Source organism: Stigmatopora argus, chromosome 1 (assembly GCF_051989625.1).
Source record: "Stigmatopora argus isolate UIUO_Sarg chromosome 1, RoL_Sarg_1.0, whole genome shotgun sequence".
Taxonomy (NCBI): domain Eukaryota; kingdom Metazoa; phylum Chordata; class Actinopteri; order Syngnathiformes; family Syngnathidae; genus Stigmatopora; species Stigmatopora argus.
In genome coordinates, this window is record NC_135387.1 from 13812749 (window position 1) to 13837216 (window position 24468).

At 40.7% G+C, this 24468-nt stretch overlaps 1 protein-coding gene across 1 annotated transcript in view; it reads left to right on the top strand.

The window, feature by feature from the left end:
- The window catches only part of plxnd1 (plexin D1), an 85700-nt gene that overhangs the window by 12883 nt on the left and 48349 nt on the right, over positions 1-24468 (top strand). The window contains exons 4-12 of the mRNA XM_077599145.1: positions 227-327; positions 5254-5383; positions 9655-9832; positions 10733-10841; positions 15114-15213; positions 17013-17111; positions 18920-19009; positions 19994-20093; positions 21706-21863. Of these exons, the coding sequence (XP_077455271.1) occupies positions 227-327; positions 5254-5383; positions 9655-9832; positions 10733-10841; positions 15114-15213; positions 17013-17111; positions 18920-19009; positions 19994-20093; positions 21706-21863 (1065 nt within the window). The remainder of the gene's footprint in view (positions 1-226; positions 328-5253; positions 5384-9654; positions 9833-10732; positions 10842-15113; positions 15214-17012; positions 17112-18919; positions 19010-19993; positions 20094-21705; positions 21864-24468) is intronic.

Sequence of the window (24468 nt, forward strand, 5' to 3'; positions counted from 1 at the left end):
TATAGTAATGGAATCTGACATGAAGGCTGTATCGACTGTGGGAAACTGATGCTGATTTCCGACATATATACTAATAGTAGTGTATGCTTGGAGCTATGTGACAGCCTGTCATTCAATGTGTGTACTCACGACTGATGCGTGCCAATTTTTCCCAGCCGTTGTCTTAATGTCGAGGCAGTCACTTGAATTTCTTTTTGGCATCTTTTTATGTGTCATCCTTGATCAGATGCTGAGGGTCAAAGTAGCTGAGTGTGATCAGTGGAGCAGATGCGAAGATTGTTTGGGAGCTGGTGATGCCCACTGTGGGTGGTGCACTTTGGAGAACAGGTAAGAGACCTCTACACTGGATGAGTAAGTCCTGCCGGACCCAAGATCTTGCTAAGCTTTAATGCAATGGCGCTATTGACAGTGATTGGTATCTCTAAAACCTTCTGCAGATTATCAATGAGACTAAGAAAACAGATCTACAACCTCTTCAAAATGCTTTTGTGTTTTTTTTTAAATATTATAAGCTAATTTATCGACTCCAATTGACAATGATAGACGTCAAATTCGTTAGGACTGGGAGGCAATGGCAGCGATCCAACAATTTGATGGTCATCGCTAGTCAGTTTATGAGAAATCACGTCGTCAACATGGAAAAAAAAAATCACACGGGCAAACGTCAATGTCACAGAAGTATTGTTTGCAATTGTATGAGTGAGTTGTGTCTCTATGGGTGAGAGACGTTTGATAAAAGGCAACCGAATCAGTGTGAGTGAATTTTCTGACGAGCCGTGCAATGACTTTCGAGGCACCGCCACGGGTCATTCAAAGCTGGAGGAGTGGAACTGATGACGAGCACTGAGCGTGCGAGCGGTCAGACTGTCATCTCCTTGTCTCCTCTCCTCATTTCTCGATCTGCCGACCCTTTCTCCCTTGGCCGCCTCCTTTTCCCCCTCGCGATGATCTCTTTGTCTTCCTTTCTCGCTCCGGCTCTCGGTGGCACGTTGCTATATTCCAGCGGCTCCGAGAACGTCGCCATCTCTCGCTCGGCCTCCGCGTCGGTCCCCGAAGACCTCGTCTCCTCGGCCTCCCCCCGCGCCCTTGCTCTCTTCTCCCCCAGTCTACAAAGGAGCGTTGATTATGCCGATGGCGGCGGGAGGGAGAGCGCACACTGGCTCTTTTGACAAGTAAATGTCAAAGTGTGCAGGCCTGTGTGTCTCTGTCAGAGCGAGCGCACGGCTGTCTGCGTGCTGATGTCACAACTGCGAGTTTGATTTGCTCTTTGCACAGTCAGTCTGGCCTCCGAGCCGCGTTGGCGGCATCCACCTCGTCTGATCGAGGCTTTTCCCGGGCGGTCCAACGCCCCAAGCCTCGGGAACTCTGTGGGTGTCTGTTTGATTTTTCCGCTGTGTTCGTACACCTCTGTTAAACCCGCTGAGCTCAGACAAATGTACTCTGTGCCTACTGTTAAACGTGGAAAGCTTTGCATCACTGACTCAATTGTTGAATCCCTCTAGGTTTAAACAAAAAAAATATATTGCTAAAATGCTGTTTCTGATTGTCAAGAATGATTTGACACATTTCCGTTGAAGGAAATGACAAAGATTTTATCATCTGCCTCATCAGAAAGAATCTTGTATCCATAAAGGCATACAGTTAGTTAATGCCTAATGGTGGAAAAAAACATACAAAAATAAAAACTCTAATCTGTCCCAAAAGTAGACCTAATTGGCCAATGGCAGCCTTTTTCAAATGCCAGCACTATTTGAGCCAATCAGATGTCAGACGCTTCTTTTCATGGCATTTAGGAGCCTTAATCCCATGAGTTATTATAATCGCTATTCGTAGTCAAAATGGATTCTGGACAGTTGTCGCCCTTACACTGAAAGATGAGCATGCATACTCCCAGGTTAAATTGATTTATTGTCAATTACCAATGAGTTAATATTCATTTTATACTAGGATTTTGTCTCAGATGGAGAAAAGAGAAAGACTGTGATAGGTTAAACAGGTATAGTAACTATGCGCAAATCTTGTCTTACTTTAGACATGAGATTGTTGTCTCAATTATGGTAGGTCTAATAAATGTGCAATTTGCATATTGAGCGACCATCTTTCAGATAAAGGTCATTCATACTAGGTGTCTGCTTTCCTTTTTATAAAAAATGTAGGCTGGCTACTTTTCACCACAAATGAGTCCAAAATGCGATGCGAAATTGCCCGTGGATACGTTTAGACGCTAATCCTACTTATTCAAGGATGGCTGTGGTTAAATCGACAAGTTCTTGAATTGAGAAACAAAAGTGATTGGTTTTGTGCTGGAGGGTGACATACTATTTCACGCTGACGTCTTTTTTTTAATCTGTTGCGCCTCACAAGAAAGCACTTAAGTGTCTTTATTTCAATCAAATCATGTGTCATGTGCATTCTTTGCTCAGTACAAATTATCATTCTTATCTGAGCATTTCCGTGTGCGTACCAGCCCTGCTCACAGTATGTTCTTCTGCTATTCAGCAGTCGCTTCTCACCTTATCTGATGCGTGTGCATGCTTTCTCGGCTCATATTTTAGCTGCCTATGTTAACTGTGTTTATTTGAATTCGATGTTAGAAATTTACGCCTCGCCTGCTGAGCTCCGCGCGTTTACTAGCTCTTTCTTGGATGTTTTTTTTTTTCGGGTTTAGAAAGCGGAATTGATCTGTGAATGGATTCTTTCTGTTTGGTAACTTTACAGGTTGAGCAGCCTGCAAATTAAATCACACATTTGTTGGTGTTCTGCATGTTGAGTTCGTTCCAGATGATAGGTCACGTTTGCAGTGGTTTTTTTTTCCAGCAGACCAAATCTGCTGTTTGTCATTGGAAAATTGAAAAATATGTCTGTCTTGCACCTTCGATTAAAGGCTGACTTTCTCAGTGATGATAAATATGTGATACAATTAGCACTACTGGTACACAAAAGAATCATAGTAGTTTAGTTAGGTTGAACTTTTCTGTGAAAATCAATACATTAGACTGTAAGGATGGTTTCAACTTTTATTCAGGTGAAGTAGTGCACCAAACATTTATATCCAAAGCATTTGACATTAAGAATTAAGTCTATTTTTACCCATAATGTTGGAATTAATTTGTACAGATTTTCACTTTATTTTGGATTCTTAGCTTCATAAGACAATGTTTTTTTCATTTAGCGTAAAATAGAGTAGCTGTTTTTCTATAGTTTTGATATTTTAAGTTGGAAATGTCGTCCATCCGTCATTTTATAGTTGGGGATTTTCCCAGTTTAACCATCTTTTAAAATAACAAATCTTTTTTTAATTAGAATTAATATTCAGTCTGTAATTTGAGTTTCTTCGTGTAAAACTTTGGCTTTGCTGATTTTTTTTTTTACCCTGTCAAAACATAATTTTGACTCTTTCACTATCAATGATGAGGGTCTGATTGCATTAAGACATTTTTTCTACTGCACAGCTGCCATCCAATGGCATGTACTATACAGAACTTGTGATTTTAGCACTTTTTCTAGACTCCACATAGGAGACTTTTGGGAAAATTGGTTGCATTTGCGTCAAACTAACCCATGTTTTACTGTGGTATCTGTATGCTGTGTAAATGTAAACATTATACATTTAGTCCTTACAAAAGCCCTTAAAATTCCTTTCAATTCGAAGACTATTGGCAATGAATAATTCAAAAATGGACTCCCTATCTTTTTTTTTTTAATCAATATTTTAGCCAACTATGCTCATGTATTTTTCATGTTGATCATTATATTTATACATGGAGAGTGGCTTCTTTTGTAAGGTGAGGTAAAAATTTTGCGCATCAGAAAATGTGCATGTCATTTATTGTTTCATATTTTTGGGTGGCAGGCTCTAGCAACAATGTAGTAGAGGGTTAGAGACATTGAAGTTTAGTTTCTGATATAATTTGAAAATACACATTGGTACAAATGCGTCGATGTCAACCACGTGCTGAAGTGTGACTGTTGAGTTTTCGCAAACAGCACTTCCAATTTATGAGATTATTCATGCTGGGGGGATTTTTTTTGTGTGGCTTTCAGAGCCACTTAGTGCTATTTTTAGCACGGCGGCTGGCTGACCTCATGGCCGTTCTCAGCCCTTCCAGCGGGACGATAATCTTGACATTCGCTTTCTTGGCACACAAAGGCTGAAGCATGCCCGAGCAGACGCACATGTTCAAACATAGATCGGGGGGTTGTGCCGCCCTCATTATGTCGTGTTGCGGGTCAGATAAATGGCGTCTCTTTGGTCTGCCCCATCTGAGGTGACTTTGTCACACTCATGAATGCTCACAGACGTGCTTTGTGCACCGCGTGGACACGCCGTGTCTGTGCCGCAGTTACAGACAAACGGCGGTAGCTGGCGATCCGTCCGTCGATTTTTAAGGATCCGACTTAAATACTGGCAGGGAGTCTGTGCGGTGGCAGTGCCCCTGGGATGGGTTGCCATAGCAATGCACGTGACCCGGAGTCAAGGTTGTTGCGTTGTGCCGCGAAAAGTGACAGGTGAGCTACGAGTAGCACGGGTATGTTTTACGCTCCGACGATGGCAGCCAGGATTGTGCGCTGGCTGACTTTGTCTCAATTAGTGGCGACTGACACGTGGTGATGATGATGATTTACTTGTCAGATGGACAAGATCAGCAACAGTTTGAAGGATCAAATGGGCCTTTGGTCTCATCCTTCACACTGCATGTGGTAGATGGCAAAAAAAGATTTTAAAGAGGTATTTCTCAGGGAAGCTTCCGAGGAAATAGCCTAAGCATTTAAGAAAAAAGCAGCAAGCCGCTCCCAGTAGAATTTTAAAGACCTAAAATTGGACATCATATAGTGCCGTCAATGACTGTCAGTAGTCCCAGTTCAAATGAATTGGACATCTATCGTAAATGAGTTAAAGATCTCTTTATTACGCAATCACAAGCAGAGCTGTCCTCTGCTGCCCTCGGTGACAACTGTTATGAGTCCCTCTGCTTTGTTGTTGTTAATATGAATTCATAAAAGCCCTTAATCAGAACCACAAGGTCACTCTAATTCTCAAGGGGAAAAAAATCCACCAGAACAAGTTTGCTGGCGCATTCTCTCAAAAATCATAAAACCATGATTGACATTTTCAATCAAATCAAGTTAGAGACAAGGCATCACTAAATAATTCACCATTTTTTTTCGAGTTTATTTCACCAAGTAATTTTACTTTTAAGAAAATGGATTATTTTTAGTATGAACTCACTTGACTTGTTGTTTTCCGTCCAGGTGCAGTATCCAGAAGGAGTGTGCCCAGGGACGATTGGCACGCTCGTGGATCGCCATGGGCGAAGGGCCCCAGCAATGTCCCTCCATGACTCTAACACCCCCCGAGATCAGCATCGCCGCAGACATCAAGGTACGCGTTGGCGTCAATGCCCTTTTCCCACTTCCTAAAATAGACACTCTCCCTTTTATTATTGTTGCCCATCAAGGTATGAATGAAATGCAAAAGGGCTATTTAAACCTCCACAATCTGACACCTCGCACAGTTTGGCCGTTGTGTATATTAAAACCAAATCTTACCAAAGCTAAACGTCAGACGAGAACATTTTGTCGAATTGAGATAAATCATCAGCAATCACCTGTTTTGTAATCCCTCATTTTATTAAAAAGGAGTGAAATTATTTTACCAGGGGAATAATTGCTCGTAAATATTTGCAGCCGCGTTCAATGTCAGCTTAGTAGCTCAACACTTTTAATAAAGCAAAGACCTTGACGCAGAGAAAATGGAGCAGTGTAATTTGAATGCCTGAACTCACTCGTTGGCTGCCGTCGACGGGGATAGACGACGAATACATTCCAGCCATCGTTCACTGGCAGCCCCTCATGTCAAAATGCTTTTTTGCCGTCAATAGCATTTCAAGCTGTCCGATCCATTTATTCTGGGGGATGGATGATTGCCAATGATTGCTGCCAGGCCTGCCAGTCCAAAATGGATTGGACATCTCGCGCCCTCAATGACACAGAAAAATTAAACTGTATAGCCACTTCTCCCAGTTTTAATGAATTGGACGTCTATTGTTGTCAATGGCAATGAGTTAAATATTTTTTTAACTGTAACAACTCATTCGACGATTCATTTCTGTAGTCTGTACTAATTTAATGTGTTATATTAACAATATATTTAGTTAGATTTTCTTCATTCAAATGGAAAAAAATCCCAATATATAGACATATTTAAATATTTCAATTTCTTTCCTCATTAAAAAATGTTTTTTTCTCATAGAAACCCCATTTGTATAATACATGCCTAATCTTTCCATGATTCATTTTCTGTACTGCTTTTCCTCGCAAGGTTCACGGGGGGTGCTGGAGCCTATCTAAGCTAACTACAGGCACCAGGTGGGGGACACCATGAATTGGTGGCCAGCTAATTGCCTTTTTTAGGTTAATTTTATCTTAATTGATAATTATTTATTTCAATAATGGCCATTTGAAAACTGAAAGGACAGAGATTCAGAAGCAATAAACTGGATCTTTCCTTCCAAATTGAAGTCAGTAATTGATGCTACACTCACTAGCACTTCCAAAGGTGAGCACAGACAACAACAAAAAAGAAGTTAATAATTTCAGTATACTAAGAGGAATCTGCATATTTTCCTATCCTACAATTCTGAAATGAATTGAAGCGCATAATGAGTTGCTACCAGATGAAACCTAAACTGAAAAGTAATAATGAATTAAGGGCTGGGCAGGGTGATTTAGTTTGACATTTGCTCAGCTATATCCATCATTTTACGCTTGAGCAACGTGTTTGTTGGAATTGTGAGGATTGAAAGTAATAGAAATGGGAACGACAAGGAAGCCAGTCTTGGGTGCCGAATTGCAGCCGAGTAACCTGCCGCATCATAACAACGTGGCAATTAGCGTGTTGAGCGTTTGTACTGCTCTGATACGTTTGACCCTTAATTACGGCCTATAATTAGACGAGGCTGAAAGATGACGTGTCATTAATTGCTTTGTGGATTAGCTGCTTATGTGGGTCACTCGGGCCAGGCGCTTCTACAACCTCTGACAAAAATGATGAAATTACCACTGAAGATCTTTTTTCATTTTTCACTTGGGAGAAAAGAGGAAGATTATGACGCAAATTTCATGCAATGTTTTTTTTTTTAATACAAAATGCCACCTTCTGGCCTTAGAAAATACAGAGAAAAAAGAGAATTCTTGTATTTATATATATAATAATAAAATAAATTCCATATATATATATATATATATATATATATATATATATATATATATGATAAAATAAATTATATATATATAATTTATTTTATATATATATAATAAAATATAAATATATATATAAATAAATTTCATGCAATGTTTTTTTCGATACAAAATGCCACCATTCTGGCCTTAAAAAATACCGAGAAAAAAGGGAATTATTGTATTTATTTATATATATATATATATAATAAATTACATATATATATACAATTTATTTTATTATTATATATATATAATAAAATAAATTATATATATATAATGATTGTAGCCAGTCACAACACACTTATTTATTTTAATTATGTATATTTTTTTTAGTAATTAATTTATTAACTTATTTATTAGCTATTTATTTAGGTCTAAAATGTCTTTTCCTGTGTCTGTATTCTCGCCCTCTTGCTACTGAGACAAATCAATCAAATCAAAATGCTTTATTGTCATCATACATAGCTGCATATAACGAAATTGGTGGTGCTACTCCAAGCTTTTCAAAGTGTGTTTTCCCAGTAAAAAAAACATAAATAGTAGTATAAGAGTAGAAAAAGTCACATCCCGGCTAGGTGAATTCTAAAATATTGCACAGAATTCTAAAATATTGCACAGAATTCTAAAATATTGCACAGAATTCTAAAATATTGCACAGAATTCTAAAATATTGCACAGAATTCTAAAATATTGCACAGAATTCTAAAATATTGCACAGATTTCTAAGATATTGCACATTGTTATTGCACACCCCGAAGTTATTGCACACAAGGGATTGTGTGTCGTGCTAACTCAAGTTCAGAGTCCTGATGGCTATGGGGAAAAAAACTGTCCTTAAGTCTATTTGTTTGTGGTTTGTGAGACCTGTAGCGTCTGCCAGATTGCAGCAGCTGGAACAGGTTGTGACCAGGGTGGTATTGGTCCCTGACAATGAAATTACAATGAAAATACGCTATTAATAAAGTTATCTAATCTAATATTTAGGACATTTAGAGGGGGGAAATGATTGTCATCTTATAATTTTGAATACTTAAAAAACAACTGTGTTTAGGTGAAACCTGTTAATCATCCATTGACGAGAATTGTTGTCACGTCAATTTTAACAGTGGTTCTAACACAAGATTTGAAATAAAGAGAAAATGATCCAATTTCTTGAAGAAAATAAAGCTCACTTGGTTCTACTCAGTAGGGTCTAGAAAAAAAACTATACAAGCCCATAAAAGAGAAGCGCTCCTAATAAACCAAAGGGGACCTTGAAAGATCCAAAAATAAACTTAAGGCACTACAAATTGAGAATAGAAAATGCATGATAAAACAAATTGGGTAGAAACTGGAAGCGGTGTGCGTGAACTGGAAAAAAATAATGTCAGGGAAAGGGGATTTCCATGTGCAAAGCCAAAACAAAGTCATTCTTAAGACCTACAGAGAAAAAAAACAGGCTACAGTAGGCTAAAAAAGCAATCATGGACAGTGGGTGACTGCAGCAAAGTGACATTATTATGATGATCATGATGAATAGCCAATCTGCTTTCGGCAAGGTTGTTATGATGGAACTATTGAAATTTCCACAGTCATTGGTTAATGGATACATGGATCGTTAAGATCTACAACAAATTGATCAAGAGAATTTGGAAACTTTTTTGTATTCTGTCTATTCTGCCAAGGTATTATTGTTTAAGATGATCCAGCAATAAGTGTGAAAAGATTTGTTGAAGAAAGACACGGCCTAAAGATTTGGCTTTCAATTTGTCGGGGATATTCTTGAAAAATAAAAAGCTTAATGAACATTCTTTTTCAACATTGAATCAATTTTCTCCTTTATGCTCCCCCAAAAATGAGACTGACCACATTTTTTCTTGTTGATTTATTGCTGTGTTGTTTGGGGCATTGTTGTAGATTTTGTAGATAGGGATATTTCTTTTTTCTCCCAATTGAACTGATCATTTTATGGTAGCGTTGATTCCAGCCTGTATTTCAGCTATTAATCTAACTAATCCCGTTGTGGCCACAGGAAGACCAGCTCAAGGTTGTCTCCACAAACAGGAAGCAGCAGGCAGGAAGTCAGACCCGTGGCAGGAAATGATCAATGCCGGTGAACAATAGAAAAGCATTATAAGACACGTTGGCACATTTAGGTGTCGTGTTTCTCATTACAATTGTCATCTTTAATTGCATAACCATATACAGGCTACGTTAAAACCAGAGAGCGTAAATCTTTCTGGTTGTTGTTGTTGTTATTATTAAATCCGATGACAAACGGGACTTCTAACGTGACACAAACACCGAGATTTACAATTCCTGGCTTTGTTTATGACGGATTACATTTTGTTGTTATTTTTCTGACAGTTACCAAATCGTTACATAAACCATTACTCAGGTACGCTGGCTTGTGTGCATTTATTTGTGTCTCAGGTCTTGGGGATCCTCATCAATGGCATCGTTCCCGATCTGGTTGGCTTTCGAGTGGAGTGCGAATATGGGCCCGGCTTGTCCACGGCCGCCACCTTGCACCTGGGCCACGGGCCCGCTCAAATCCAGACGTGTCCCCTCCTTTCTCGGGAGAACTACCGACTAATCCTCCCTGGTGCAGGTGAGACACACGTCTGGTTGTCGATTCTTTTGGCTGGCTGCAACCATTATTGTCTTCGATACGCTGACATGACCATGACAGATTGTCAATAGAGGGGAGACACAATATCCCCTTTAAAGCTTGTTTTGGTCTACTTTTCACCTAAGAGGGAGCTTGTGAAAAAAATTGAACTTTCATTCTAATATAGTATGTAATGTAAAAACATAATTTTGGACTACTGACAACAAAGCATAGAACATTATCTGTTTATGTTTTTTTGTTTTGTTTTTCAAACCGACTGCCACAAGAAAGAGCATGCCTAAAGTGCCTAATTTTCCAGAACTGCGGGAGTTGTTAAAAAGACTTTTTTAAAGGATCTGGTATTAATTTTGAGTGAGGCTGACAGTTTAATAAACAAGCTGTTTTTTTGGGTGTAGTTATCTGAATACCTGGTTACAGTAACATACGTCTATTTAGCCTGTTATCCTTTTTATTATTGCTGTAACATTTAATGTTGCTCTTGGTCTATGTTAAAATACAGTAAAACTCCTTTTAAAAACTTTATTTCTACTCTTGTGCCACATTTCCCCCCCTATGTGCATTTTTTTGGTTGGGGCAAATTATATGGCATTACAATTTATAGTTGGAAAAATATATTAGTATATTTTAGCATCTTCCCAGGAGACCATGAAAACTTCACATAAAGTTTATAGTGTTGCCTGAAAAATTTGTGAATGTATTTAATTAACACAGTTCAATCTCGGAAAATATTAAAACAATCACTACAATGTTTTGGATTCTATTTTCTGACTTTTTACATCTTGTTTAGCACCACTCCAGTAAAGTCAACTTTGCAGAAGAACATTCGGCCGATGTGTTTGTTTCCCTGTTGCATTGTTGGTCTGCTTTTTATTTGGGCAGATCATCGGACGGCCTCCGTGACAATCAAAGTGAACGGCACATCCTTGGTTTCTGGAAACTTCATCATCTACGACTGTGAGAGCACTGGAGCAATAAACCCCAAAACCTCGTGAGTTTGTCGTCACTTCTTCTCCCACGCTAGCATGAACTGTATGCGGCACATGGCTGTGATTAGTGTTGTTTGCCAAAGGTAAATATTGACACGAAAACAGAGCCCACAGCAGGAGACGTTTCAATGCACTACGGTCTCTGACCGCAACAATGCCTTCATCCAGCTGATTCTTTCCGTCTGACGTGCACATACTTGAGCTGGAACTAATGCAGGAAATGTTATGATTACAAGCCAGCGTAGGGAGCGTTTCTGCACATTTAAGAACACATTTGCCACAGTTACAGATTACGCTACTGCAGTGGACCCGCTCTGCAAATACGTGCAATGTACAAAGAGCTTAGTCTCTTGGAATTTGGTATGTTTGTTAAGTGCCTCCCGCTTTTAAGCCTTTCCCATCAAATAGTATGTATTCCTCAATGACGTCCAGGCTCGGCACACACCTTGCGTTCCACTTTTTGATGGGTTTTGAACACCAGTAAAGTTAAATGAGCATTTTCTTCTTCTCCACGCTGCCCTCAGCGCCATCCCTCCCCACCCGCACTCGTAATATTTGGGCCCCAGTGGGTAAATAGTATTGTCACGTTCCCGTGCAGGGCTTCTTTTAGATTTGGCTCGCTCATTGAGTTCCCGGCGCGGGATCAAACGTGCGATTAATATGCTGTAACGCTAAGCCAAAGGAAATTGGATATGTACGTCTGGCCGCTCACACTGATGTTTGTTTTTGTCAAGAAGGCCAGGGGCTCGCAGAGAGGGTATTTTTCATATCTGGAGGCAATCCAGCCAGATGTCGAAGGATCCGCTTTATCTGATGGCCGGTGCGCCAGCCGTGTTTTTGACTGAGGTGTCAAGACTGAAACCACTTGGGCGTGCGGTCTTTCTTTGCTTTGGGAAGTGCCATGAAGGTGCAAAGCACGCCGCTCGCAGGTGGATATGTGCGATTCTTCACCCAATTTGCGCGCGCGCACCCCAAAGTCCTCCGGTGTGAAATTAGATGCCGGCTTGCAGCAAAGGTGATAATGAGTCGAGCGGCGCCCACACAGGATGAGATTTGCTTCGCAAACTTCTGAGCAGCTCCTTTATCGGATTTTAATCACATCAGGGTGTTTTTTTTAATAATCCCTAAAGAGATTCTTGTGACCCACTTCTCATCTCATAATGAAGCCTGAATACGCTTATTACTTGAATGAATGCCTATGATTTGAATTTCAGTAGGGACGAATGAAATGCATTCAAATCTGCTATGCAGGAATTGTCACTATTTCAACATTTATTACAACTCAAATACAGGTTTTGTGATTAAGGAGTTGAGGGATTTGTGCTAAATCTTATCAATTTGCAGTAAATCTCCATTTAACCCCAAGTAATATTTTCCCTAGCCACAATGGAACCAGCAATGATTAGACAACCAGATTAGCGCCAAGAAAACAAACGGAACGTTTCATTCTTCTTGACCACAAACATTCTACGGACTGCATTTGCTCTTAGGAGAAAAACCTCAACAGGGAATTGCAGACACATGATCACTATCTGATCGGACTAATTGTATTCGTACACTTGGAAAATATGTGCTGCAGATGTGTGTGTAGTGTGTGTAGTGTGTGTGTGTTAACTAGAATCCCTCATTAAATACGTGCGTCATGTTGTGATCATGCTATGTTCACTTGTGTATTTTAAGGATAAACATTAGGCAGATGTTTTCGTAAAAAGACGTTCACGAGAAATGTCTCAGGCTTGTACTTCAATCATTAAGGAGCAGGTGTGTGCCTCGCAATGTGTGTTTATGTCTGTTGTGTGTGTTCAAAGACATCCTTCAACTCTGTTCAAAGTGGATTTAATGGTAACCAGAGCACAGCATTTCTCAACCCCCGAGTAGGACATGCACCTAAACTGCCCCCCCCATCCTCCCGCCTTCTTAAAACTCTCAGTAACACACGCATGCACGCAAACACACTCGCTCTCTAGCTTTCTCTTAAACAAACACATTCAGTGTTTTGCTTCTGTGTCGGCTACTCAGGTTTTGGCACCTCTTTATTGTTTCCCCCTTTCCTCGCCCGGCCGCGTTTGAGCGCTCCCCGGTCTCGGCTGTGCTCTTTGTCCCCGTGAAAGTGATCTTTTCTCTTGAACATGCTTCTTGCTGACGGAGACGTGATTGAGGATGTGTGTTTAACCGCCGTGTCCACTGAGAGGGCCTGAGAGTGCAGGCCGGCTTGTGTATTTAGTGTGTGCCGTGTGTGAGTGCACAGGGTCATGTTGACTGGGGGGAGTTGGTGGTGGCGGATATGTGGGTGGGTGAATCTATGGGGGGTATCGTGAAGGTATTAATCTTCAGTCTTTGACGAAAAGGAAATGCTCATGTTGATGATGTGGTTCAATTTATAATTGTAATCACCCAACTTGACAGGTGCGCCATAAAGCGCCTTAGGTTAGGTCTCCGACTGGGGTTGTGCAGAAACTCACATCATCTTACATCAAGACTTGAACAAGAACACAACTCGTGTCAACATAAGACCACGATGTTTGACAGTGGTAGCGAAGAAGGGAAACGGATACGAGGACAAGACCAAGGTGGAAAAAATGCAGGGCTGAAATCAAACCGAGACGGCAACTAGACCGAGACATAATGACACAAACCAAGACTGATACAATACCAAGGCTTTTGGGGAGTCAAGATTGAATTAACAAACCTTGACAAAGCCAAGAACCTGAGTGCTATAGAGTCAAGTCTGAAACCAGCTAGACTGAGAAAAGCCAAGATTGAGACAAGATCAAGGGTCTACTTAGACCAGGGGTGGGCAAACTATTCCACAAAGGGACGCAGTGGGTGTGGGTTTTTATTCCAACCCATTGAGAGGGCACCTTTTCACCAATCTGGTTTCCTACAAGTGCAATCAGTGGATTGCAGTCAGGTGCTTCTTGTTTTCTGCAGAAATCTCATTGGTTAAACTGTCTGTGCTATACCGGTTGGAACAAAAACCTCCACCCACAGTGGCCCTCGAGGACCGGTTTGCCCATCCCTGACTTAGACAATCCAAGAAAATTCATGACAGAAACAAAACCAAGATTTTAGCGACTCGAGACAAAAACATCACTAAAATGTCTCAAGACCAATACCAATTTCACAGTATCACACAAATATTCTTTCGGCTGACTTCCTGTCCAATCTCTTCTCACAGGTGTAGAAACCATTCTAGTGGCTACTGGTGTCCTACTCCTAATTTTCACATCCTGTAAGTGCAGCAATCATGTGAGCAAACAGTTTGTGTGTGAATGTGTGTGTTGTAGTCTGCAGGTTATTGTTGGATACAAAGAGTGTCCGTGAAAACAGAAACGCGGCAGCTGATAAGAGCCTGGAGGAGTCTGTCTGCTTCTAATCACTTCCCCTACACACACACACACACACACACACACACACACACACACACACACACACACACACAAAGTGACGTCTTTCGTTTACACGTTGTCAGTCCACGCCGAACACGCACACACAAGTGGGCACACACTTCAGTCCTTCCAATTTGAACCCTTGCAAAAGTGTCGCTATTACTGCAGGCTCTATCATTGTTGGTGTGGGACATCTGTCTTTCCTTGAGGCAACACCCCACACCCACACACACACACCCCCACACACACATACACATGCAGATAGACAGCAAGGAGTGAGACACACTTATTAGGAAGAAAATCAAACAATAATCTGTGGTTTTCTTCCATGGAAGGTGATGACAATCAAGATTCACACGCACTAGGAAACAGATGAACATATTTACGATTTTATTCCACCAATCCAGTTGTGTGTACACCTCATATAATAACCACAATGGCCTCAAGTTATATCTCTTGTCTTTTTTTTTATTCTGTAGTCGTTCTTACCAAATTCTTCACATTATCTGTGTAGTAATGAGTCAGCTTCAAGAAATGGAAGTACGTAACTTGATGTTTGGCATCTGACCTTTGCTGATTTATCCAGCACGTACGCCTTCATTTCTGCTCTGTAACGGTGTTTATTCGTTAGAATTTTTGCTTTGCACAGTGAAGTGCTTTGTTTTGTCCACATCGAACTTTTACCCGAGTGTGTCGTAACTCTGGAATGAGCACCATGACTAATCTTCACTTCCTCTTTTCTTCTTTTTCTTCTGATTTTTGCAATCAGTTTGCAAGCTGATTTTGTGCAACAAATGCAAAAGCTGAAACAGGGACTCGAATTCTGCTCATTGCGACATCACGTGTGAGTGACGCTGACCTTTCTTCTGTGCTTCCGTCCAACAGCTGCGTCAGCTGCTTGAGCACAACGTGGAAATGCTACTGGGACCCAGAGAAACACCACTGTGTCTCAACCAAAGATGAGACCAAGCACAACCTTCTAGAGGTGAGTTACATCATTTGCCCTGAGGATCATGGAATATTAACAAGTTCAGCGGTCTCAGCGGGAGGCCAGACACTCACTGCGGTGATCCGAAGGCATCGAGGTCAGGGGAGAACCGGGTGTGGAGAATTGGGGAAAAGTTATGACATTGATTGACAAAGCACATGTTAGAATTGGAAAGACAACCTTAAAATCATGTTGATGTTCTGTTCATACTAACTGACTCGAAAGACCTCCTATCCTGTTTCTGTTTTATTTTCATATGGCAACATGTGGAGAAGCAGGTCACAGTAGTCATCTGAACCAACTCACAACTTAATCATTTTTTTCATCTCATGCTAAATATGCTAAAGGACAGTAAAGGGCAATGTCCATAGTAAGCAACAGGAAGTCATTCATTGCCATTGACGTCTATAGGCATCCTATCTATTTGTACAAAAATGACTGACAGTGAATGCCCTAGTTTCATTCTCTGTTATGTCCTATCCATTTGGACTGGGAGGTCTGATATTAGTCATTATATCCTCATCAAATATCACCAGTGCTTTCCGTAGGTGGCCCAGATGTCCACTTACTCTGTAACTTAAACACTCTTACATGTACTCAAACACTCCCTAAGTTTACCTAAATACTCCTACACCCCCTCAAATAAACGACAAGTTACCTAATTGCTTTGAGATGAACATATTTTTTTCCTAGAAGTGACCTAAATATATACCTACTACAAAAGTTCTCCCTAAATTCAAGTAAGTACTCTTTTTTTGTGCAGAAATACAGTACATTCAGATCTAATCTTAATGCTCTTAAATGCACTCAAATGCTTCCAAAAAGTAATATGACCAGTCCGACAATTACCCAAATAATAAAACTTTTAAAAAAAAATACTTTACCTATAAGTAATCTAAACCCTCAGAGATGTACTCAAATAATCCCTAGTAAAACCACATATCAAGTGAAATACTAAAACTTAAATTTATCAAAACATTACATTTGTCTTCATGTTTATCGAGATCCACATAGATCTACTCAATACTCACTAAAAATAACATAAATACATGCATATCTACTGAATACTCTTTAAAAAATGACCCAAAAATGCATAGATTTACTGAAATACTTCCTAAAATCGGTTAAAATGGTCATTTATTATAAGCACTACAGGCCTACATTATTGTGAAATCACATGCAATTGTACCAAAATTCTACCTCAAATAATAGTATCTTTAAGTGTCTCTCTTGTGTGGTCACATCCACTCTAAAATCACAAAAGCCCTTAATTTGACCAAGCCGAGATCTTAAAGACGGCCAAGTGTTACTTAAAGTCTCTCTGGTCACCTAATGGTCAAGTTGTTTGTGTGGATTCGTTTTTTTAACATTGACGCTTTGGTTTCGCATCACAAGACACTTTGAAAAGAGGAAGGAATTGGTTTCGATTAAATTGGTGAAGGAAATCAGATGTCATTGTGTTTGGGGGCACAAAATGACGACTTTCTTGTCATGTGTGTTCCTGCTTTTATTTGGGAGGGTTTGGAACCATTTTTAAACATGACACAGATCAGAGTTGGGTGTGGGGTGACTATTTTCCGATGTGCTGAGGCCGCCTTTGCGTCCAGCGCCTTTGTTATTCCAATCCCTCATCGTCTTTCTATTTGAAGCCACTGTTGTTTCCCTCCAAGTGGGACTTCACCCACTCATTTCCTCCTCCTCTAGAAAAACAGGACAAGTATTTTGGTTTGCGGATGTGCACGGCCCACCTATTGTCTTTACTAACGGCCGTGTGTATGTCACTTCCTGCCCCGCAGAACGCCGCTTCCTGTCCAAGCCTGGTGGCCGCAGAGGTGCCCCCTTCATCGTCTGGAGCGTCCCGGGACTTGCTCGTTTCCCTGAGGAACGTCCAGGAGGTAGCGCGCGTACACACGTGCTCCCACCCGGAAGCTGGCCTGTAGCCAGCATATGTGTTGTGAAAATTGTTGGAATAAAATAGAAGCATATGCTGCGTTGGCCTCAAGCTGAGCGTGGCACACATGCGCGTTTGCCTGCCGCCGCTTGAGTGCTCAAAAGTACGGCAAGGTGACACGCACGTCGGGAAAACGCAGATCAAACGAGCGAGCATGTTTTTACGTCTATGTCAGCACGCTGCCCAGACTGGGTCCGAGATTTGATTAGATCATCATTTTATTTCAGCTGGTGCCTCCCAAAATAAGACAATGGGCGCACAACATTGGCAAACGGGTATATCGTAAAATAACATCTTTACATGATTAAATAGGTCTGGGAAGAAGTCAAATGTATTATCTAATTAAAATTGGGAATAGATTTCACAATTCTGGAAGAATTTATGGCAACAGTTCTGAGATAGAGGGTTCAATTTCAGATTGGTTCCAACCTTCCTGTGTGGAGTTTTCATATTGTCCAGTGTGGGTTTTCCCCAGGTACTCCAGTTTTCTCCAAATCGACACTGCTCAAATGCAAATTCATTCTTTTGTGGCTTGCTTTGTAACATCTGTACAAAGCTCATCATTACTGAATCAGGATGTCCCCCACCCATAGTTAGCTGGGGTAGGCTCCAGCAACCAAACCTTGTGAGGATAAGTGGTTCGGAAAATAAATGGCTAGCGTTTAAAGGATTTGGACAAGTCCTTGTTAAAGCATCTCTAAATCATTTATCAATAGCCAAAATAGTTTGGATTTGATAATTGATTAGTTTTACTGTTAAATTCAACTAAACTTTTGTAATCGCAGTCCTTGCGTAAATGTCGTCCCTTTCACTGATGAGGCCTTGCTGCTCCCACAATGTTGGCAGACAAATTGCCAGGCATTGTCAGCCCCTTGTCAACCTGGCTGGCCTTTTTTGGGTCCTTTTCCTGGGGTGTTGCTATGGTGACAGACTTGGCGCCATGAACAAATGTCTACACACAAACACACACACAGTTCCTTGGGGTAGCTTGAATGAAAGTGACCGTTCTCACGACTGTTGGGTTTCACGATAGTTGGATTGATCCAACCCGACTTTGAGTCATGCCTTCATCAAGTCAACACGGTGCTCGATTTGTGTTCCTTCGGTCTGGTCTCTGCGGTAAAGCCATTGGCGAATCACAGACGTTCCTGGAGTTTGTGGAGTGTAACTGGATTTGATTCTCACTGGGAGGCACAGCAGGGGGAAGGACGACCCTTGGATATATTTAAATAAACTGTGATAAACATTCTCACTGATACGCTTAGCAACACGTTTCGGTCAAATGGTGAGACTGCCTACACACATTCTTATTGTTTTTTGTTATTATTCACAAGCCGGGCCCCCCTGATTGTTTAGAACCAAAAGACAATTGTTGCGCTATTAAAAAAAATCTCTTGAAAAATGTTTTTTTACCAAATAAAAGATTGAGTTTACACACTTAGACGAGTGATTCTTCACCTTCCCTATTAGGATCCGACAGCCATTTCTGGCCACCATAAGAAATTTCAACTCTCTATGTTGCACGGTTTGGACAAACGTAGCGAGAGAATCTTAACAGACACACACACCCATAAATCACTCTTTATAAGGATTATAGATGAAAAATCTAAACAGACACTTGGAAATCTTACCTATTACTGGCTCGTCAAACTTGCTTGAATGAACATTCCAACCACTACAACATATAGAGTGTGCTTTGCCAAAAACTGTTAACTACCGAGGCTGGTTTAACGGGAGTGTTTTTCATTACAGGGGGAGGAGCTGGAGTGCGACTTTGGGAAAGAACCACGGTACAAAGCTACATGGCTGAACAGCTCGACTGTGGAGTGCACCAGTGTGACAGTAAGTGGCAACAATTAGCAACCAATTCCATTTGGGAAACAAAAGCACTTTAGCTCTTGCCGATTTCTGAAACAAGGCTTGTCGACAACTACAATAAGTGGCAAAATTGTTAGAATTGGTACTACTGTTGAATGATAGTTTCAATGTTTTCCACATTAGAATTTTGGTTCAAAATGCAGTCGACTCTCAGTATTCACAAGGCAACTGGAGCCAGTACAAATAGGGGAAGTCTGTAAATAACTTATGACTGATGTAATTATATTGAGGATTTTTTTTAAACCTAGTACTTAATTATTGAATAAGACGGGATAATTACATTTCCAATAAGTGTTTTCAAACAGATGGATCCACAACCCCCCCAAAAAATATAGTTTAACTTTCCTTTTTAAACATTTGAAGAATCTTGAATAAAAATATGCCAATAGGTGTACTGATGTCTTCTTGATTTTCCTTCAGAATTTCCGTATCATGCGCTTTCCTTAAAACCAGTTTTGTTTTCAAGAGGACCAGACCTCAGTCATGCACGAATTGTGAATTTATGTTTTATTAACCCAGAACACTCATTTAATTCACTATTGTTCATTCATTAATGTATTAGTAATTATGAAAATGATCATAATAATAAGTAACATTTTATAATGGTTAATATTTATTCCTGAAAGGGTTAAAAAATGGACAGGACATTTTTGTCAATTGAAATTGAAGTAACATAGGCAACCTGTGAGTGAACAGCAAGAAATTATCTTAAGAAAATGGGACTTTCTTTGAAAAAAGTCACCCCAAAGCCAACCTAGAAAAAAGAAACACTAGAAATCAGTGGTCAAAAAAGCAATCATGGACTGTAGATGGATGACAGGATCAAAGTGAACTTCACTAATGGATGGTGAGGATCCAGCAGCGCTGGCTCCATCTTTTGTGGATTGACAGTATGTATGTATGAATGCAGATGGGCTTCTGTTGCTAACTGCTTTTGTTTTGGTGTAGCTGTCCACCAATCAGAGGACTCACGTGTACCAGCTCAACCTGAGAAGAAGAGGCCACCTTAATGAGGGCACCTTTGTGGACAGCCCCCAGCCGATGAATGGTAAGACATGAGCATCCTGACCTCTAAGAAAAAAAGCCTTCCTCAAGAGTGTAATTATAAACTTTCAAGCTGCCACCTCTGCTCCCAGAATGCATGTCACCTGTGCAAAAACAATGAGTGCTGTGATTGGATTTTTTTTCTTCTGTTTTTAAATGGAAGAAAAATACCCTGTCTACTTTGAGACAGACCCGATTAAGCTGTCCTTCACGCTTAATGATAGTACTTTGTGTATTACAACACATAATCTGACAACAAGCCGTCATTTAGCATTATTTTATATTCAGCTGGGGGCTAATTACACATAATGATGATGATGACACACATCAAAGTGTGCCTTCCCAAGTCTTGCAAGTTCACGCATATCACCATGACAACAGGGAAAGGGCGTTAGGAGTTGTTGAATTTGGCTTGCCGTCACGCTCAAGTTACATGCCAGACCTTCCAGATGTGCACCGCACACAAAGGCCGTGTGAAAATTTCAGCTCACTTTGGCGGACGTGACAAGTCTCTTTTTTTTTTTACAGAGCTGAGTCATCAGAAATAGAAGAAAAGAAAACAAAACACTTTTAATAGAGAAATAAGGAAAATACACAGCTCCGCTTCGGTCACATTCTGGTGACATTTGCTTTCGCTCCTGCCTGATTTAATGATTAAAAGTGAAAAGCACTTTGAAATGAGATTAAACCTTTTCTGTTTTAGATCAATTGGGATGATTGTAGTCATTTGGGTTTGCTAGATGGCAAAATAGTAACTGATTTTTTAATTTCAACAACTTTTCACACATGCCTCCAGAAATTGACATCCATTGCAGTGTTACCTTGAAACTGTGACTTGGCTCAAACATGTTGACACAACTAATTTTGAGATCCCCTTATTTGCGCACCCCTTTTCAGACTCATAAATCCATTTTTAAACTGATTGAGATCTTTGTGATCAGAGCCTTCTCAAAACACCATCTTATGCCGAGGTCAATTTTTGAAGAGTTTGCCAGGATACTTCAATTCATTTGACTTCTGAAGAGGCATTTGCAACAGAGCTTTTTCCACTAGACCAATTCATCCTGAAGCAAAATAACCCCCAAACCCCCATATTTTTTCTCCCCCAATAGGTGAAACCGATAGATGTGGAAGCATCCCCATTTTTTTATACTATGTAAACATCTGGTTTTCATTGTTAATGTGGCATTCCAACATACGGACAGCATTTGTTGCTTTCTCACACTTTTTTTATGAAAGGTTGTACAGGTGGTCAAGACGGCAGGATATTTGCAGCTGGAAATAGCGTACCAGAGGTCACAGTGCTCCAATGTGAATATTTGAGTGCATATAGTATAGTTGAGCCTGTAAGGCATTAGCATCATTGTCTTGACGTGTCAACATAACAATATTACACATTGGATTACTGGCAAAATATAGGGCAAATTTCAAGATTGAGGGAGGATCTGAATTCAAAAAGGTTTTCTTGCCAACAATGTTGATGATGAGTATTGTGATGTGATTTTATATGCTGTCTTTGTTGAAACTTTTTTTCATTTCTGTTTATTTAATGGACTGGCCAGTTTTCTATGCGCTAGCCAGAAAACAAATTTCAACTGTTTGTTACCTTCCCTTAGTGGAGGTGTACAACTGTGGCGTAGGCAGCGGAGACTGTTCGCAGTGCTGGGGTCGCGAGGATCAGGGGCACCTCTGCGGCTGGTGTGAAAACAGCTGTGGACTGAGGGATGACTGTCAGCCCATTAAAGAGCAATGTCCTGCGCCTGAGATCCACAAGGTAAGATCGCAGTTGAATACAAACGCTTGCTTTTACAGCTCTTTGTGGTGTCGGAACTATAAAAGTCAATCATGGGCTTGTTCAAATCCTGTCGTGTTGTCCATTGACAGCTGCTCACATGATTTCTGAAAGGCATTCATCAATCTAGTAGTGAAAGGTGCTAAGCTACCCTTGGCCGCAGATCCCTTGGGTTAGGACGACCTCTGTGGCCGTGCATTTTGACGGCAACTTGAATCCCATTTCTGACTGTCCGCTGTATAATTGTCAATGGTACTGAACACTAATTTGCAATGATTTGGGTAAATGATTTGAGAAATTATGGTAGCTTTTATGTAGTAACTTGAAGCGGGAAAGTGTTTCTCGTTGTAAAATTTTGCCTTTAAATCATTACAATACCGAAGAAAACAACCTTCTTCTATCTCAAAGTAACTTTGTGGCGTATTCTTGCTAAGAGTTTGCAGCAACAGGAACTCAATGGGCGGCGGGTTAAAGGTCGATTCATACCTACTTGTTGAGCTCTACATAATCTAATTAGTCCTATTAGCATATCTACTGTTCATAGAGAGAATCCATTTTGCTTGTAGTGCAGATCCAGAGGGAAGGGTTAGGAAGCACGGCTCATATGATCCCCAATTGGGCTGAACTTCCTGGTGATAAAAGCCCCACGCCGGGAGAACAAATATGTCCAACAAAGTGGGCAAAACACACAAACAACCTTAACACATGGTTGCATATTTGCTGCTAAATTTACTATTCTACTCATAGAAAAAGATGAATGGCAGTTAAAGCAAAAATAGTTTTTAGTTGTAGCAAAAGTGAAAAGTAAACTCGAGCCACTTTTGTTTCAAAAAAACTAAAGTTGTAGTTCTGCTAAAAGGAATGTTTGAGAAGTTTTAATTCTCCATTTAAGCAAAGCCCCAGCTACTTGATGAAGGACACTGCCAAACCTGCCCCGAATGCTTCCATTTTCTCTCTTTTCGACTAATTCAATCTTCAGCCATGCTAACCGTGAGCTCATCCACTGTTTAAAACAAGAGAAATATGCGAAACAGGACGCCCTAAAAATAGTTTATATGTGACATTAAATTGGAATCAGGCATGCGGAGTCTAGCAGGCAGGATGAAGAGCCGCGAGGCTGTAGAAGTCAAGCGGTGTCCCGTGGAGTCAGAATGCTTTTCCTGTTTTTGTCCTCGGCTCCTCTTTGATTTCCATGGTGGGACTGCTCCAGGAGACTCAAACAAACCATAAAAACAAGATCTGATTGGGCCCGTAGCCGTGCAAACAAAGAAAGCAATGCCGTCATCATTCTGAACGGGGTTTTGTGTCGACACATTCTCACCGTGTGATCTCCGCGGAGGCTAAGCCGTAAATCGAACCTCACAGACTTGTAAGAGGTGCAAATGAACAGCATGACTGCCGACATTGATGGCGGAGCGCCGCTGAAATGCTTATAATAAATGATGTACTTTGCGCTGAGCTCTGTAGGGAGCCTGGCTTCCCCGGCGCGCCACGTTCTGCGCATTTCATGTTAATGTGGGGTGTGGGCGTCGCATGTGTAAGAAGGTATGCGGTTTTGTCTTTTTTACACCATGAACAGCGTGCACAAGTATGTGGCGTAGGTAACAGCCGGGTGGCCTCACAGGCTGCTGTACTGTAACCACCAAAACAGTGAAATCATTTCCTGTGTTGTAGTTCCTGTCAAATAAAACGTGCGGTTGTGTTTTTCACCAGAGGTTTGGCACCATAGTCAAAAATAAGACCCTCAGGCAATACATACACACTAAACCATGATTGGACCATTTTTACCTGAGCCCCCCACCCATCTCATTCCCAAGTGTACAACAAAGAATAACTGTTAACCGCTCGACATTTTAATGTTTATAAGATGTATTTTTATGGGTTTGTCATGGTTCTTGGTCTAGACTTGGTGTCAACTCCCAACTGGCTTGGTAAGTGCTGGTCTCAGGTTTTCAGTTTCAGTTTTGGTCTTAGCTAGTTTTGGATGCCCCACTAACAAACACGACTTCTAAATGATGATTATTAAATATGTTTAATATACATATTTAAAAGTCTTCATGTGACTGAGGAAAGAATGTTTTTTAAGTCACCTGCGTGTGAAGATAGATGGTATGGCCAATAAAAGAAGAACCCTGATGTACAAGAAAGTATCCCAAAATATAACAAATATTTCCAACCAGTTTTATTTAAGTGTGACCACCCCAAAGCATGGCTGTTTTAACAACACCGCCACACAAACACTTGGGTAACCTTATCAGATCGTAGCTTTGTTCTTCATGTTGTTAGTCTTTTGTGTGGAGATCACCAGAGCACACAACATGACCACAACTGTAAAATACCACACATTTTCATCCGTATGTGGTCCCTTTAAGAAGAATCTTTTTAAGATCTGACGTTTGTGTGGACTGTGACTCTTTGAAACATCAGATTATCAGGATTCAGACATGTACCTTGCCCTCTCACCAACACCAACATAATAGGTGTTTTCATTCTCGCTGGAGAGCCGGCCTAATAACGCAGCAGTGTCACGGTGACCGCAGCTCAGGCAGGGTCATAAAAAAAAAAGTTGCTTTGGCAAGATCATAGA